Source organism: Tachypleus tridentatus, chromosome 11, assembly GCF_004210375.1.
Source record: "Tachypleus tridentatus isolate NWPU-2018 chromosome 11, ASM421037v1, whole genome shotgun sequence".
NCBI lineage: Eukaryota > Metazoa > Arthropoda > Merostomata > Xiphosura > Limulidae > Tachypleus > Tachypleus tridentatus.
In genome coordinates, this window is record NC_134835.1 from 32056479 (window position 1) to 32069124 (window position 12646).

Genomic DNA, 12646 nt, shown 5'->3' on the forward strand with positions numbered 1-12646 from the left:
TCAGCCGTGGGGGCGTTATAATGTGAGGGTCAATCCCACTATTCGTTGGTAAAAGAGTAGCCCAAGAGTTGGCGATGGATGGTGATGAACTAGCTGTGTTCCCTCTGGTCTTACACTGCTAAATTAGGGACGGCTAGCGCAGATAGCCCTCGAGTAGCTTTGCGCAAAATTCAAAAACAAACAAAAACAAAACAAGACATTTCTTTTACAGAGTGCAAAGTAACTTGATTGTAGATAAATAATAATAATAAAAGAGACAAGTTGGTATTATTTTCTGCTGTCCGTGATCCATCAGTTTATACCCGTCTGATTTTAGTTTTAAATCATTTTTCATATTTTATCCATCTTCTAGCAGTACAATTCAGTTCGAGTTTGTTTCACCTTTTTTCGGTATTTTCAGCTTTCCGTTTCCTTCTGTATACGTTTCTTAGTGTGCTGTCGCAGGATAGTTTTTATTACTCAATATTTTCTTTACGTTTCTCATGTCTTATCTTTCTCTTACATTCGCAAATAAAGTTATTGAATCCTAGACAGATTCTATTTAACAAAAAGGACTATTGTTCATTTCATTTCAACAAAGGTTGAGCCACAATAGTCTGTTAAAAATGAACAGAACTAACGTGTTTTTAGATGACTGCATATTATGTAAATAGCTGGACCACTTCTATTATCTCGGGTATTTATTGAAGCTTGGACTATGGAGTTGCATTAACACAGTCAAAGAACCCAGAACCTGGAATAACAAGTCAATTTTAACTTTCAATTGAACTTTTTGATTAGCAACGCTTTCGAATGAACACGGATTTGTTTGTTTGTTTTTGTCAATTTCGCGCAAAGCATAACGAGGGCTACCTGCGATAGCCGCCCCTAATTTAGTACTGTAAGACTAGAGGGCTTCGATTGGATTCTTTTGAATTTTGCACAAATCTACACGAGGGCTATCTGTGCTAGCCGTCCCTAATCTAACAGTGTAAGACTATAAGGAAGGCAGTTAGTCATCACCACCCACCGCTAACTCTTGGACTACTCTTTTACCAACGAATAGTAGGATTGACCGTAACATTATAACGCCCCCACGGCTGGGAGAGCGAGCATGTTTAGCGCGACGGGGATGCGAACCCGCGACCCTCAGATTACGAGTCACAAGCCTTAACACGCTTGGCCATGCCAGGCCCTCATTGAGGGAGAAATCTTACTATTGAAATCTAAGAGTTGTTGGTTTTGGTCGCTACTGACTGTTTTACCAACGAATAGTGGGATTAACCGACTCCTTACGACGCCCCCACGGCTGAAAGGGCGAGCATGTTTGGTGTGACGGGAATTCAATCCCGCGACACTCGGATTACGAAATATGAAATAAGTTTAGAATGCTTGAAAGTCATGCCCCTTATTGTTTGTTTTATAGCTGATAGTTTTATCATGAAGAAAAGCATTAACGTTACATTTTATTTGGTCTTTTTCTTAATAGTCATGTTGTTTTTATATTAAAACTTGGACTAATATTACGTCGAAAGTCTGGTAGTAAAATAATTTCGCTACATACATAGGTTGGGTATCACACTAAAACGATTTTGGAGCCACACCATGTCGTTACAGCCCATGTCACCACGCTCGAGATATTTTATATCAGCGTTTCTTAACCCGTTGTTCGCAATTCATAAGTGAGTCGTCAGGCTTTGAAAATATATCGCAATTTATTTATTTATTTATGAAGTATTTAATCAGCCAGATGTTTTTGCACTTACCATCAGTGCTTATAAATGGGTCCTGAGCCAAAGAGGAGCGACCATCATTAAAGTGTGTCCGATGATTTTGCATATCGACAATAACTCTGATGCATAGATTCAGTTGAAAAACAATCCTTTATATAGATGTTATGTACAAAGCACAAAATCCTTTATACATAAATATCACAATTTATCTATTGCACTACAACGACAGTTTTCCAGCTGCCATTTATCAGTTTTTTTTACCATTTTCATATTAAAAATAATGTAATGTAATGTATTCGACCTTCTGTATTAAAGATATATAAATTAAAATTAATTGAAATGCACCAAACATTTCAGGATATTACTTGTACTAATTTTAGCTCTATAGAGGAATTATGGTTTCGTTTTTCTCGCATTTCATTATGAACTTTCTTCAAACGTATTCTTTTTTCTTTTGGATACCAAAAAAAAACAATCATGTGATTGTTCAACATAGCTGGATTTATTGGTCATCGCACTCGAAGTGTTAATTTGAGGATTCCTTGTTCAGGTCCCGGTGCCGCATAAAAACCTCAGGGTGTGCGATAACAGTGTGAGTCAAATCCCACTATTAATTGATGAAAGAGCAGCCCAAAAGTTGGCGGTGGAAGTTGCTGACTAGCTTCCTTTGTTTTTTTCTTATTAGTTCAAAGCCAGGGACGTCTAATTCATTAGAACTTTCTAAATTGTTTATTTAAAACCGAAAACAGGGGATTTTTGTGTTGTGTAGTGTAATGTACATAGGTTGTTTGTTTGTTTGTTTCAAAGCACAAAGTTACATAACGAGTTATCTGTCCTTGGCTTACCACTGTTTCAAAGCACAAAGTTACATAACGAGTTATCTGTCCTCTGCTGACCACTGTTTCAAAGCACAAAGTTACATAACGAGTTATCTGTCCTTGGCTTACCACTGTTTCAAAGCACAAAGTTACATAACGAGTTATCTGTCCTCTGCTGACCACTGTTTCAAAGCACAAAGTTACATAACGAGTTATCTGTCCTCTGCTGACCACTGTTTCAAAGCACAAAGTTACATAACGAGTTATCTGTCCTCTGCTGACCACTGTTTCAAAGCACAAAGTTACATAACGAGTTATCTGTCCTCTGCTCACCACTGTTTCAAAGCACAAAGTTACATAACGAGTTATCTGTCCTCTGCTGACCACTGTTTCAAAGCACAAAGTTACATAACGAGTTATCTGTCCTCTGCTGACCACTGTTTCAAAGCACAAAGTTACATAACGAGTTATCTGTCCTCTGCTTACCACTGTTTCAAAGCACAAAGTTACATAACGAGTTATCTGTCCTCTGCTTACCACTGTTTCAAAGCACAAAGTTACATAACGAGTTATCTGTCCTCTGCTGACCACTGTTTCAAAGCACAAAGTTACATAACGAGTTATCTGTCCTCTGCTGACCACTGTTTCAAAGCACAAAGTTACATAACGAGTTATCTGTCCTCTGCTTACCACTGTTTCAAAGCACAAAGTTACATAACGAGTTATCTGTCCTCTGCTTACCACTGTTTCAAAGCACAAAGTTACATAACGAGTTATCTGTCCTCTGCTTACCACGGGTATTGAAACGAAAATTTTAGAATTATAAGAGAAAAAAATATGCAGAGTATAAGATGTATTCCGGTTTTGATTAACGGAGAATGTGCATTTTTCTGTGTATCAAATCCACATCGAACCCTCTGATTTCAACGTTGTAAATCCGTAGATGCAACGCAATCTCACAGGAGTACTCGAATTAACTGAGACAAATAACACGTGTTCGCGTGCTTTTTTTAAATTAATATTTTAAACAATAAATAATTATACGTTTAGCTGCTTATAGAAAATTCTCAATAACACACGGAGTCCATAATTCATTAATCATTTTTAAAATTGACACTGACGACGAAACTATAGTGTATCTGTTCATTGAAAGATCTAATAAGAAGGATACCCTAAAATTCACGTTGTTTGTTTGTTTTTGAATTTCGCGCAAAGCTACACGAGGGATATCTGCGCTAGTCGTCCCTAATTTAGCAGTGTAAGACTAGAGGGAAGACAGCTAATCATCACCTCCCACGGTCAACTCTTGGGCTACTCTTTTACCAACGAATAGTGAGATTGACCGTCACATTATAACCACCCCACGGGTGAAAGGGCGAGCATATTTGGTGTGACGGGAATTCGAACCCGCAACCCTCAGATCACGAGTCGAGTGCCTTAACCACCTGGCCATGAACTCACGTTGTATTAAATTAACATTCTGTAACTTGTCTTAAAGGGGAAATGTATTTACTTATTTCTTTTTATATGAATCTGTTTAAATGCTTGATGAAGACCCATACGTAAAGTATGAATACATGGTTTTCAACACACCTAAATAATTCTTTAATAGGTAATCAGAACATATCACTGACTTATTATTTTTTGGTTGCTCAACATTGTAACATCACTCTCTTATTATATAGTGACTTCCCTAGTCAAGTTAGACTTTAATATGTATATTGACGTCCTTCAAGTGATTTCAATAAACCACATTTTCAAACTAGAGCAGCTGCACCTAGGTTACTGCGTTGAGTAAGGTTAGTTCACGTTGTTCTGTCAAAGTCTGAAAGCGATGATTTCTGAATACGTTCAGGAGAAATGGTTCATATAAAGACAGACTTCTTCTTGTAATCCGAAAATAGTGGTAGTGTGGGATGAGGAATTTTACTGGTAGGTTAGATGAAGCTATTTCTCCAATAACTCAGCAACAACCTTTTATGTGACGTTTTATAACCTATGAACATTGGTTTTTAATGTACGATAACAGATTGGCTGTATGGTACTTGGAAAACAGAAATTTCTTTCAACCAAGAAATAATTATAAAGTACAGGGTGCTCGGAAAGTCACTGTGCACTTATATATTTATTAACAGACAAAACTGCACAGTGACTTTCAGAACACCCTGTAGAATCATTGATCGTTTTGGTAGTTTCGGAACATTAATTTTGGCAGTTTAGAAGAAGTATCGATCGACCAGAGTTCATTGGTTAGTACGTCTGACTTTGGATCCGAATTTATATGGTTTGTGCCCCGTTACTCCGCCCCCACAAACAACAACAACAAATGATAACGTTTCGCATTTTGTGGCTAAGGATTCGTTATAAGAGTTACATTCAAATCCATCTGTTCATTTCGAGTGACCTGCGAGTTAAAGAACTAATATATAATCACAACGACAACAAATTTCTCATTAGGATAAAAGTTTTTCTTTTCTGTTAATCTAAAAGCAGGGAGTTCTTCAGTAGATTACGACCATTAAGTTTTCCTGTAGTTTTAGAAAAATCATTTTCCTTGCTCAGGAATAGTTCATGCTCTTCTAATTAACAAATGGAACTTCAATTAGAAATTCGATCTTTGATGAAGATGAATAATTCTAGTTTTATTTTGTACGAATTCTGAGGCTCAAGAATACCAAAACATAACAACGAAGAATATTAAAATATTCTAATTTTTGGGAAGAGAAGGTGAAGTGTAAAGAGAAGCCTAATGTTTGTTTGTTTGTTTGTTTTGAATTTCGCGCAAAGCTACACGAGGGCTATCTGTGCTAACCCTCCATAATTTAGCAGTGTAAAACTAGAGGGAAGACAGGTAGTCATCACCACCCACCGCCAACTCTTGGGCTACTCTTTTACCAACGAATAGTGGGATTGACGGTAACATTATAACACCCTCACACTTGAAAGGGCGAGCATGTTTGGTGTGACGGGGATTCGAACCCGCAACCATCGGATTACGAGTCAAGTGTCTTAACCCCCTGTCCATTCCGTACCACGTAAGACCTATCCTAGAAATATGGTTGTTATTATTGGTCTCAAACTAATATAGTTTTGTATGTTTGTTTGAATATTGACACAAATGTACACGATTGTCCACCGTGGGTATCGAACTCCGATTTTTAACGTTGTAAACCTGCAGACATACCTTATAATTTCTTTCATTAAATTGATAACAGAAAAGTAAATTTTGTTTCGTTTCTTAAAACATATTTAGGTTAAATAAGCGAAATAATACACTTTAAATTATATTATGTACTTATATACTTTCGTTTGCAACTCATTTATTAAAAGGCTTTCTTGAACACGCTTAAGAAAATCAAGAAGATATTACTATAATTTTCAACAGAGGGCATTAACAGTGACTTAAAGGTGTGTTTGAGTCATATATAAAAATGTACGAGAAGAGTTACGTTTCAAAATCAAAATTCGAACCAAAGATTCAGCAGGTATAAGTGAAATATGTTCATCACTGAATGGAAGTTATAAGATAAGTTACTAGCAATACCTATTAATGAGATGGCCAATACGTTATGCATAAGTAACGCAATACGTGCAATGTATCTTTGCCCTGACAGACTTTTGTTTACTATCGACCCGAGTATTCACTATTACACAGTACCCATAATGGGAATTTAAACTACAAGCTATAGAAGTTACTTATTCCTCAGATGATAAGAGCGTGGAATACATTCTCGACTAAAGTAAAATGTTGACGGAGAGTCGTGTAAAGTGTGTCGCAGTGTGGACAATTGACGACATCGTGTTATATGACACTGTATATAAAAACGTCTATAAAATATGTTACTCACATAACACGCCTGGTCACGTAGGCCCGGCATGGCCAGGTGTTTAAGACACTCGACTCCTAATCTGAGGGTCGCGAGTTCGAATCCCGTCACAATAAACATCCTCGCCCTTTCAGCCGTGGAGGTGTTATAATGTGACTGTTAATCCCACTATTCGTTGGTAAAGGAGTAGCCCAAGAGTTGGCGGTGGATGGTGATGACTAGCTGCCTTCCCTCTAGTGTTACACTGCTAAATTAGAGACGGCTAGCGCAGATAGCCCTCGAGTAGGTTTGCGCGAAATTCAAAATAAACGAAACCAAACCTGCTCACGTAACCAACTGTTAACAATTTTAAAAAAGGACGTTAAAACATCTGTTAATACTATTAATAGTAGTTAGCCCCCGGTGACGGAGCGAAAACTCTGAGGACATGACACTAAAAATAGAGTTTAGATACCTACAGTTGGCAAAGCACACATATCCTATTTTGTAATTTTGCGCTTAACAACAAACGCATAAAACCTATTATAATTTTTGCGACTCGGTAAAATACGTAACACCAAAAAAATGCTCGCTGTACGGGAGACAGAAAAATGCTTGTTTGGAACACAATGATGAACCTGTTCATTACTAATTTGCATATAATGCCGAAGCCTATTGGTATTGTAAAAGTTTGTTTTGTTTTTAATTTCGCGCAACGTTACTCGAGGGTTATCTCCGCTAGCCGTCCCTAATTTAACCGTGTAAGACTAGAGGGAATGCAGTTAGTCTTGGGCTACTCTTTTACCAACGTCACGTTATAACACCCCAAAGACTGAAAGGGCGAGCATGTATGGTGTAACGGGGATTCGAACCCGCGACCTCTCGGATTACAAGGGAGTATGCCTTTAGCGGTGTGAGTCTGCTGACATACCGCTATGCCACTGAGGAGCTGTTAATGAAAGTTTAAACAGAAAGTTCTCGATGGACATAAATTGATAATTTTCATAGATTTATTTAGAACTTGACATCCAGACGTATTCTAGACGTTACCGTTTAGAACACATGACTGGTTACATGGGTTTCAGGTTTAAGGAACGACAGTTACCTTCTTTTTTGCTACAACACGTATTGAGAAAACGAACAACACATTAATATAATAAGCTTGTAGATAATATACCAGTTTGTTAAACAAGCGAACTTAATTTAGTGATTAAGACATATCAAGGTTTCAAACGTTCTATTTCGAACGACTGCCATGAATTGAACGAGAGAGAAAAAAAGTGAATGTAAGTAAGTTATTTTTTTTAGTTAATAGTAATTTTATAACAAAAAAAAAGTTATTTATTTTATAAAAGAAAATTCTAAGAGTTACGTAAATTATTCAGCTCTCATCGGATCAAGAATTTTAATTTTCTGGTTCGTCGATTGCACGTGCTTCAGCAGAAGACAAATGAGCCCAGAGCGGATCTGCACGTCTTCCGAAACGAAGTCGGAGAGAAGGCGATCGGCCACCTTTACGTTCCATCTGGTGGGCAAATCTGGCAACTGGTGGTAGAGCCTCGTTTCTCAGAAGAAGCTCGTAGAGATCTCTCAAGTCTGCAAGAAACTGAGATCCTGTAGGGTGACGTTTCATTAATAATTCTTCCATGGTAAATGACAAAAGTTTAAAAAAAAAAGACATATATTAAACAGGTGATCATGATGTAGTAACGTAGAAACATTCTTTTGATTAGATATTTAAGCATAAATTATTTTGGAAATGAGAAACTTCGTACAGACATTTTAAAAGAGTTCCTTTAACTAAGAACAGCTAGAAACTCTTAAAAAATTTATCAAGTGAAAGAATTTCAAACAATAAAAAAAAATGTTTACACATAACACTATTTTCCAAGTTTTTTCAAACAAAATTATTTGTAGATACATTTAAATGAAAGAAAAAAACGAGTTGTTTTTAACACAATTAGAAGTAAGTAAGTGTAGGTTGATGTTAGGACCTGAGATATAAATGTGTTAACACTAATTTTTTTAAAAATAAGGATGGTTAATATTAGTTACTTTACAGTAAGTTTCTTCTTAAATGACCGAGAATTTAGATCAGTAGAACGTCTGGCTAGATAATATTTAGGCCCGGCATGGCCAGGTGGGTAAAGGCGCTCGACTCGTAATCCGAGGGTCGCGGTTACGAAACCATGTCGCACCAAACATGCTCGCCCGTTCAACCGTGGGAGCGTTATAATGTGACGGTCAATCCCACTATTTGTTAGTAAAAGAGTAGCTCAAGAGTTGGCGGTGGGTGGTGATAACTAGCTGCCTTCTCTCTAGTCTTACATTGCTAAATTGGGGACGACTAGCGCAGATAGCCCTTGAGTAGCTTTGCGCGAAATTAAAAAAAAACAACTAGATATTTTAACCAATTTGTGAATAACAAATCATGTTGATTACATTATTCTTGTCAGTTTCTTTTGACATGTAAAATGTCGTACATGCTTGTTTGGAGTTTCTCCAAGAATTAGTTATTCATATCATAAGTATTACTGTTATAAACGACAACAAAAAACGTTGTACTTTTTGTTATGAAACGTGGAGAACCACTCAGATCACTTTCATCGGGGAAGGGGGGTAAATATACTCAACTATTCTTAGTTTCAATTTACTTTCTTTCCGCCTGATGACTTAAGAAAACCCGGAAACGTAAACATAGTGAGTTATCCATACTTAGATTTTGTTTCAGTTCTGTAGAAATACTTGAAGTAAGGAATTAGTTAATTTGCTTATGATAAATGTTTAAAGTTTCTTAAAAATGCTTTTTTTTAAAAATAAAACTCCCATCCTGTTTTTATAATTTTCTATTTACACTCAGAACGCATCACCAGCTTTGTTTATGAACATAAAGTTTGAAGGACAAAAACCGTGTGAGAGTTATCGATCAAGGATGGTTGTCCCTTTCAGTTATTGAATACAGATCTAAATAGTGTATCGTGTTATTGAGTGATCAAAACTACACACAAACGAATGAAATCACCGATAAGAAATTTCTAATGAAGGTTGAAATTATTTTATACAATTATTTTTACAGGACTTAAACTACTTTTATGGTCTAAAGAAACCAATGTCCTCTTTGTATTTCGAGATGTGCGAGTTCCCTTAAAGAAATTCATTTGGCGAGGGAACAATGACAGGAAATACAATTTACAGAGTATAGTGTGATTTTTCAATTTTACTCTATTTTAAAATAAATTGGAAACGTGAGTAATATAAAAGTAACCGTGTGCAAGGCTTCAAGGAAGTAGGACTTTGTAAAACTGGATGTGATACAGTAGGGCTTCTTGGAAACAGGGTTTGAAGTCCAAATTTTATTGACGACACGAATTGGACTTTTAATAACAAAGGCCATTCTATTGGTTTTCACCATCTTGTACAACACACTTATAAGTTCACCAAACAATTTATTACAAAGAGAGAAATTTGACTAGAATAAGTTATATTATAAACTGTAGCTGGAACCGATTCTCAGTGTAAGATATACTTCTGAAGACAATTAACCTTCGTGAATCAATAAATGAAGAAAATTACATTAATTATTTAACCCATTTATAAGACGTTCCTAGTGAGAACTGGAAGAAACTCTAAGTAGTGAATAGCAAAAAAGTAATGAAAAAATATATGTATGAAAAACTAAACCTTATAATGAAAACACGTGTCACGGTCTTATACCTGGGCTGTGTTTCCACTAATAATTATGTTTAACAGTGTTATTTTAACCCGTTGTTAATACGTAGAACTATTAATACTTGTGTGAATATTGCACCCCCTCCCTTTTTCGATGGTATTATATACAACTGTTAAGATATTTAGATAGTGTGAAAATATTAATATATATTTGAACTGGTAATAAGTAGAACTATTAATACTTGTGTGAATATTGTTTGCCACTTTTTTACTGATAGTATATAAAACTATTAGGATTTTGTAAGTGCATTCAAGTAAACTTTTAATTACTCAACGAGAATCATTATATTTTAATAAATACGTAAGAAGTGGCAAAGGTATGAGACGGTTAAATGAGGACAGTTTGCAATGCTTGTTTGTTTGTTTTTCTTTTGTTTTTTTGAATTTCGTGCAAAGCTACTCGAGGGCTATCTGCGCTAGCCGTCCCTAATTTAGTAGTGTAAGACTATAAGGAGGGCAGCTAGTATCACCACCCATCGCTTTGCCAACGAATAGTAGGATGGACCGTCACATTATAACGCCCCCACGGCGTTATAAAGGGCGAGCATGTTTGGCGCGACGGGGATGCGAACCCGCGCCCCTCAGATTACGAGTCGCACGCCTTAACCCACCTGGCCATGCTGGACAACATATTTGGAAGAGAATTTTGTTCAATAATGAGATGATGGTTAGGATGTAACCAGATTTATTTAAAGTCATGTTGACGTCACCACCTGATTGTAACTAATGGTGATGTAGAGTTTAGGTTTATTTTATGTCATGTTGTCGTTATTGTCTGATTATAACTGATGCTGTCAAAACATGAAGAGATTGTTTCCTGTCCTGTTTTAAAAAAAGCCATTTTTTGTGTGCAATAATTCAAACTAACATGTTCAGTTTAAGTAATTTGTGGGTCTTGCGCTCCCTTTGAGAGTACATAAGAACTCACTGAAAGTAAAAGTTTCATGGTAATCGAAGTTGCAGAGGTTCCTCACGGGCGAACAAACAGACGCACACCAATACATATGACAGGTTATCTAATGCACTACACTACTTTTACATTTCTTCAAACAACAACTTGTATTTTCAGTTTGATATGAAGTAAGAGGAGAGACGTTCCACAGGGAATTTCCTTCTCGACTGACTTCACTTCCTGTTCGGTAATGAGGTAGCATGTTTTTCAGTATATGGCACGAAGCTCTTTTCTCTGAGAACTCAGAGACAGGAAATTATTCAGACTTGAACTGTTACTAGCATTAAGTCTTAGAATAGACGACCTTTGTTAATAACGATAACACCGTCTACTGTTAGGTATATTTTGGGGCAACTAAAATTAAAACAATGGAGTCCTGTCAAGTATATTTTAGTCTCTCTGACTTTGAGTTAGCAAATATAACTTCGAAGTCAAAGTCTTTCTTGGATATATTGTCAATCTATCCCTCGTAAAATCTTCCCCGCTGGTACAGCGGTAAGTCTACGGATTTACAATGCTAAAATCAAAGGTTCGATTCCCCTCGGTGGATTCAGCAGTGGATTTTACCGTCTTAAAATATTTTATTTAGCATTCTAAAAACAATTCGTTTTAATTTCATTTAGAAACGTGGGCTTTCATCCAACAATGGTTTTCACAGTAAATAGGTCCGGCATGGCCAAGTTGTTAAGGAGCTCGATTTGTAATCCGAGGATCGTAGGTTCGAATCCCTGTCACACCAAACATTCTTGCCCTTTCAGCCGTGGGAACGTTATAATGTGACGGTCAGTCCAGTTATTCGTTGGTAAAAGAGTAGCCCAAGAGTAGGCGGTGGGTGATGATGACTAGTTGCCTTCCCTCTAGTCTTACACTGCTAAAGTAGGGACGAATAGCGCAGATAGCCCTCAAGTGGGTTTGTGCAAAATTCGAAACAAACCAAACCACAGTAAATAATAATAATAAAACATCAGTTTTTATCGCTTTGATAACATACAGATATCTGTTGCAAAATATTTCGGTTTTGGACTTTATGCGGGTAGAATATGTTCATTTACAAAGGACTGTTAAGCCAATAAAGTTAAACAGCTAGTAGTTCGTTCTCAGATTTATTCATTTAACCACATTAAGTATAGCTTGGAATAGTTTTATCATATCAGCTTAATAATTCTTCTTTCTCTCCTATACATTGAATAATAAAATTTATTTTAGGCTTAAATTGTTTTAAATATAGTAATTTGTACAAAAAGAATTTTGACATTTCTGTTAGTTCGACTACGTTTTCTCACTCTACGTAACAAAATCAAACACAACAACAACAAAAATAGTGATATATTTTAGAAGTTCGACATCACTACAACATTTACTGAGAAAATTAGCAAAAACAAATTGGCGCTAATAAGCCATAACTTGAATTGACATAGTCGAATGGTGGGGAAGTCTAATTAAAATTCGCGAAGAAATTAATTAAATATTACCAAATTCAAAGAAAGCAATGTTCCTTTTAAATTATTCGCAATTTAGTCCTCAGCTGATAAACATTTTTACTATCAGAGTATGGAAATGTAAACCTATTTTATGTTTTTCAGATCGTGACATTACGATAGGCGTGGCGTAGTGGTTACCTTGCTCGAA

At 36.3% G+C, this 12646-nt stretch overlaps 1 protein-coding gene across 2 annotated transcripts in view; it reads right to left on the reverse strand.

Moving 5' to 3' along the window:
• Positions 1-7677: 7677 nt before the first annotated feature.
• Positions 7678-12646, reverse strand: part of LOC143231458 (short neuropeptide F-like) — a 40638-nt gene continuing 35669 nt past the window's right edge. The window contains exon 3 of one of the 2 annotated variants that reach the window (XM_076465994.1): positions 7678-7932. In XM_076465994.1, coding sequence (XP_076322109.1) covers positions 7742-7932 — 191 coding nt within the window. In that variant the 3' untranslated portion in view covers positions 7678-7741. Of the gene's footprint in view, positions 7951-12646 lie in introns of both variants that reach the window. The other variant, XM_076465993.1, reaches the window with a different exon arrangement.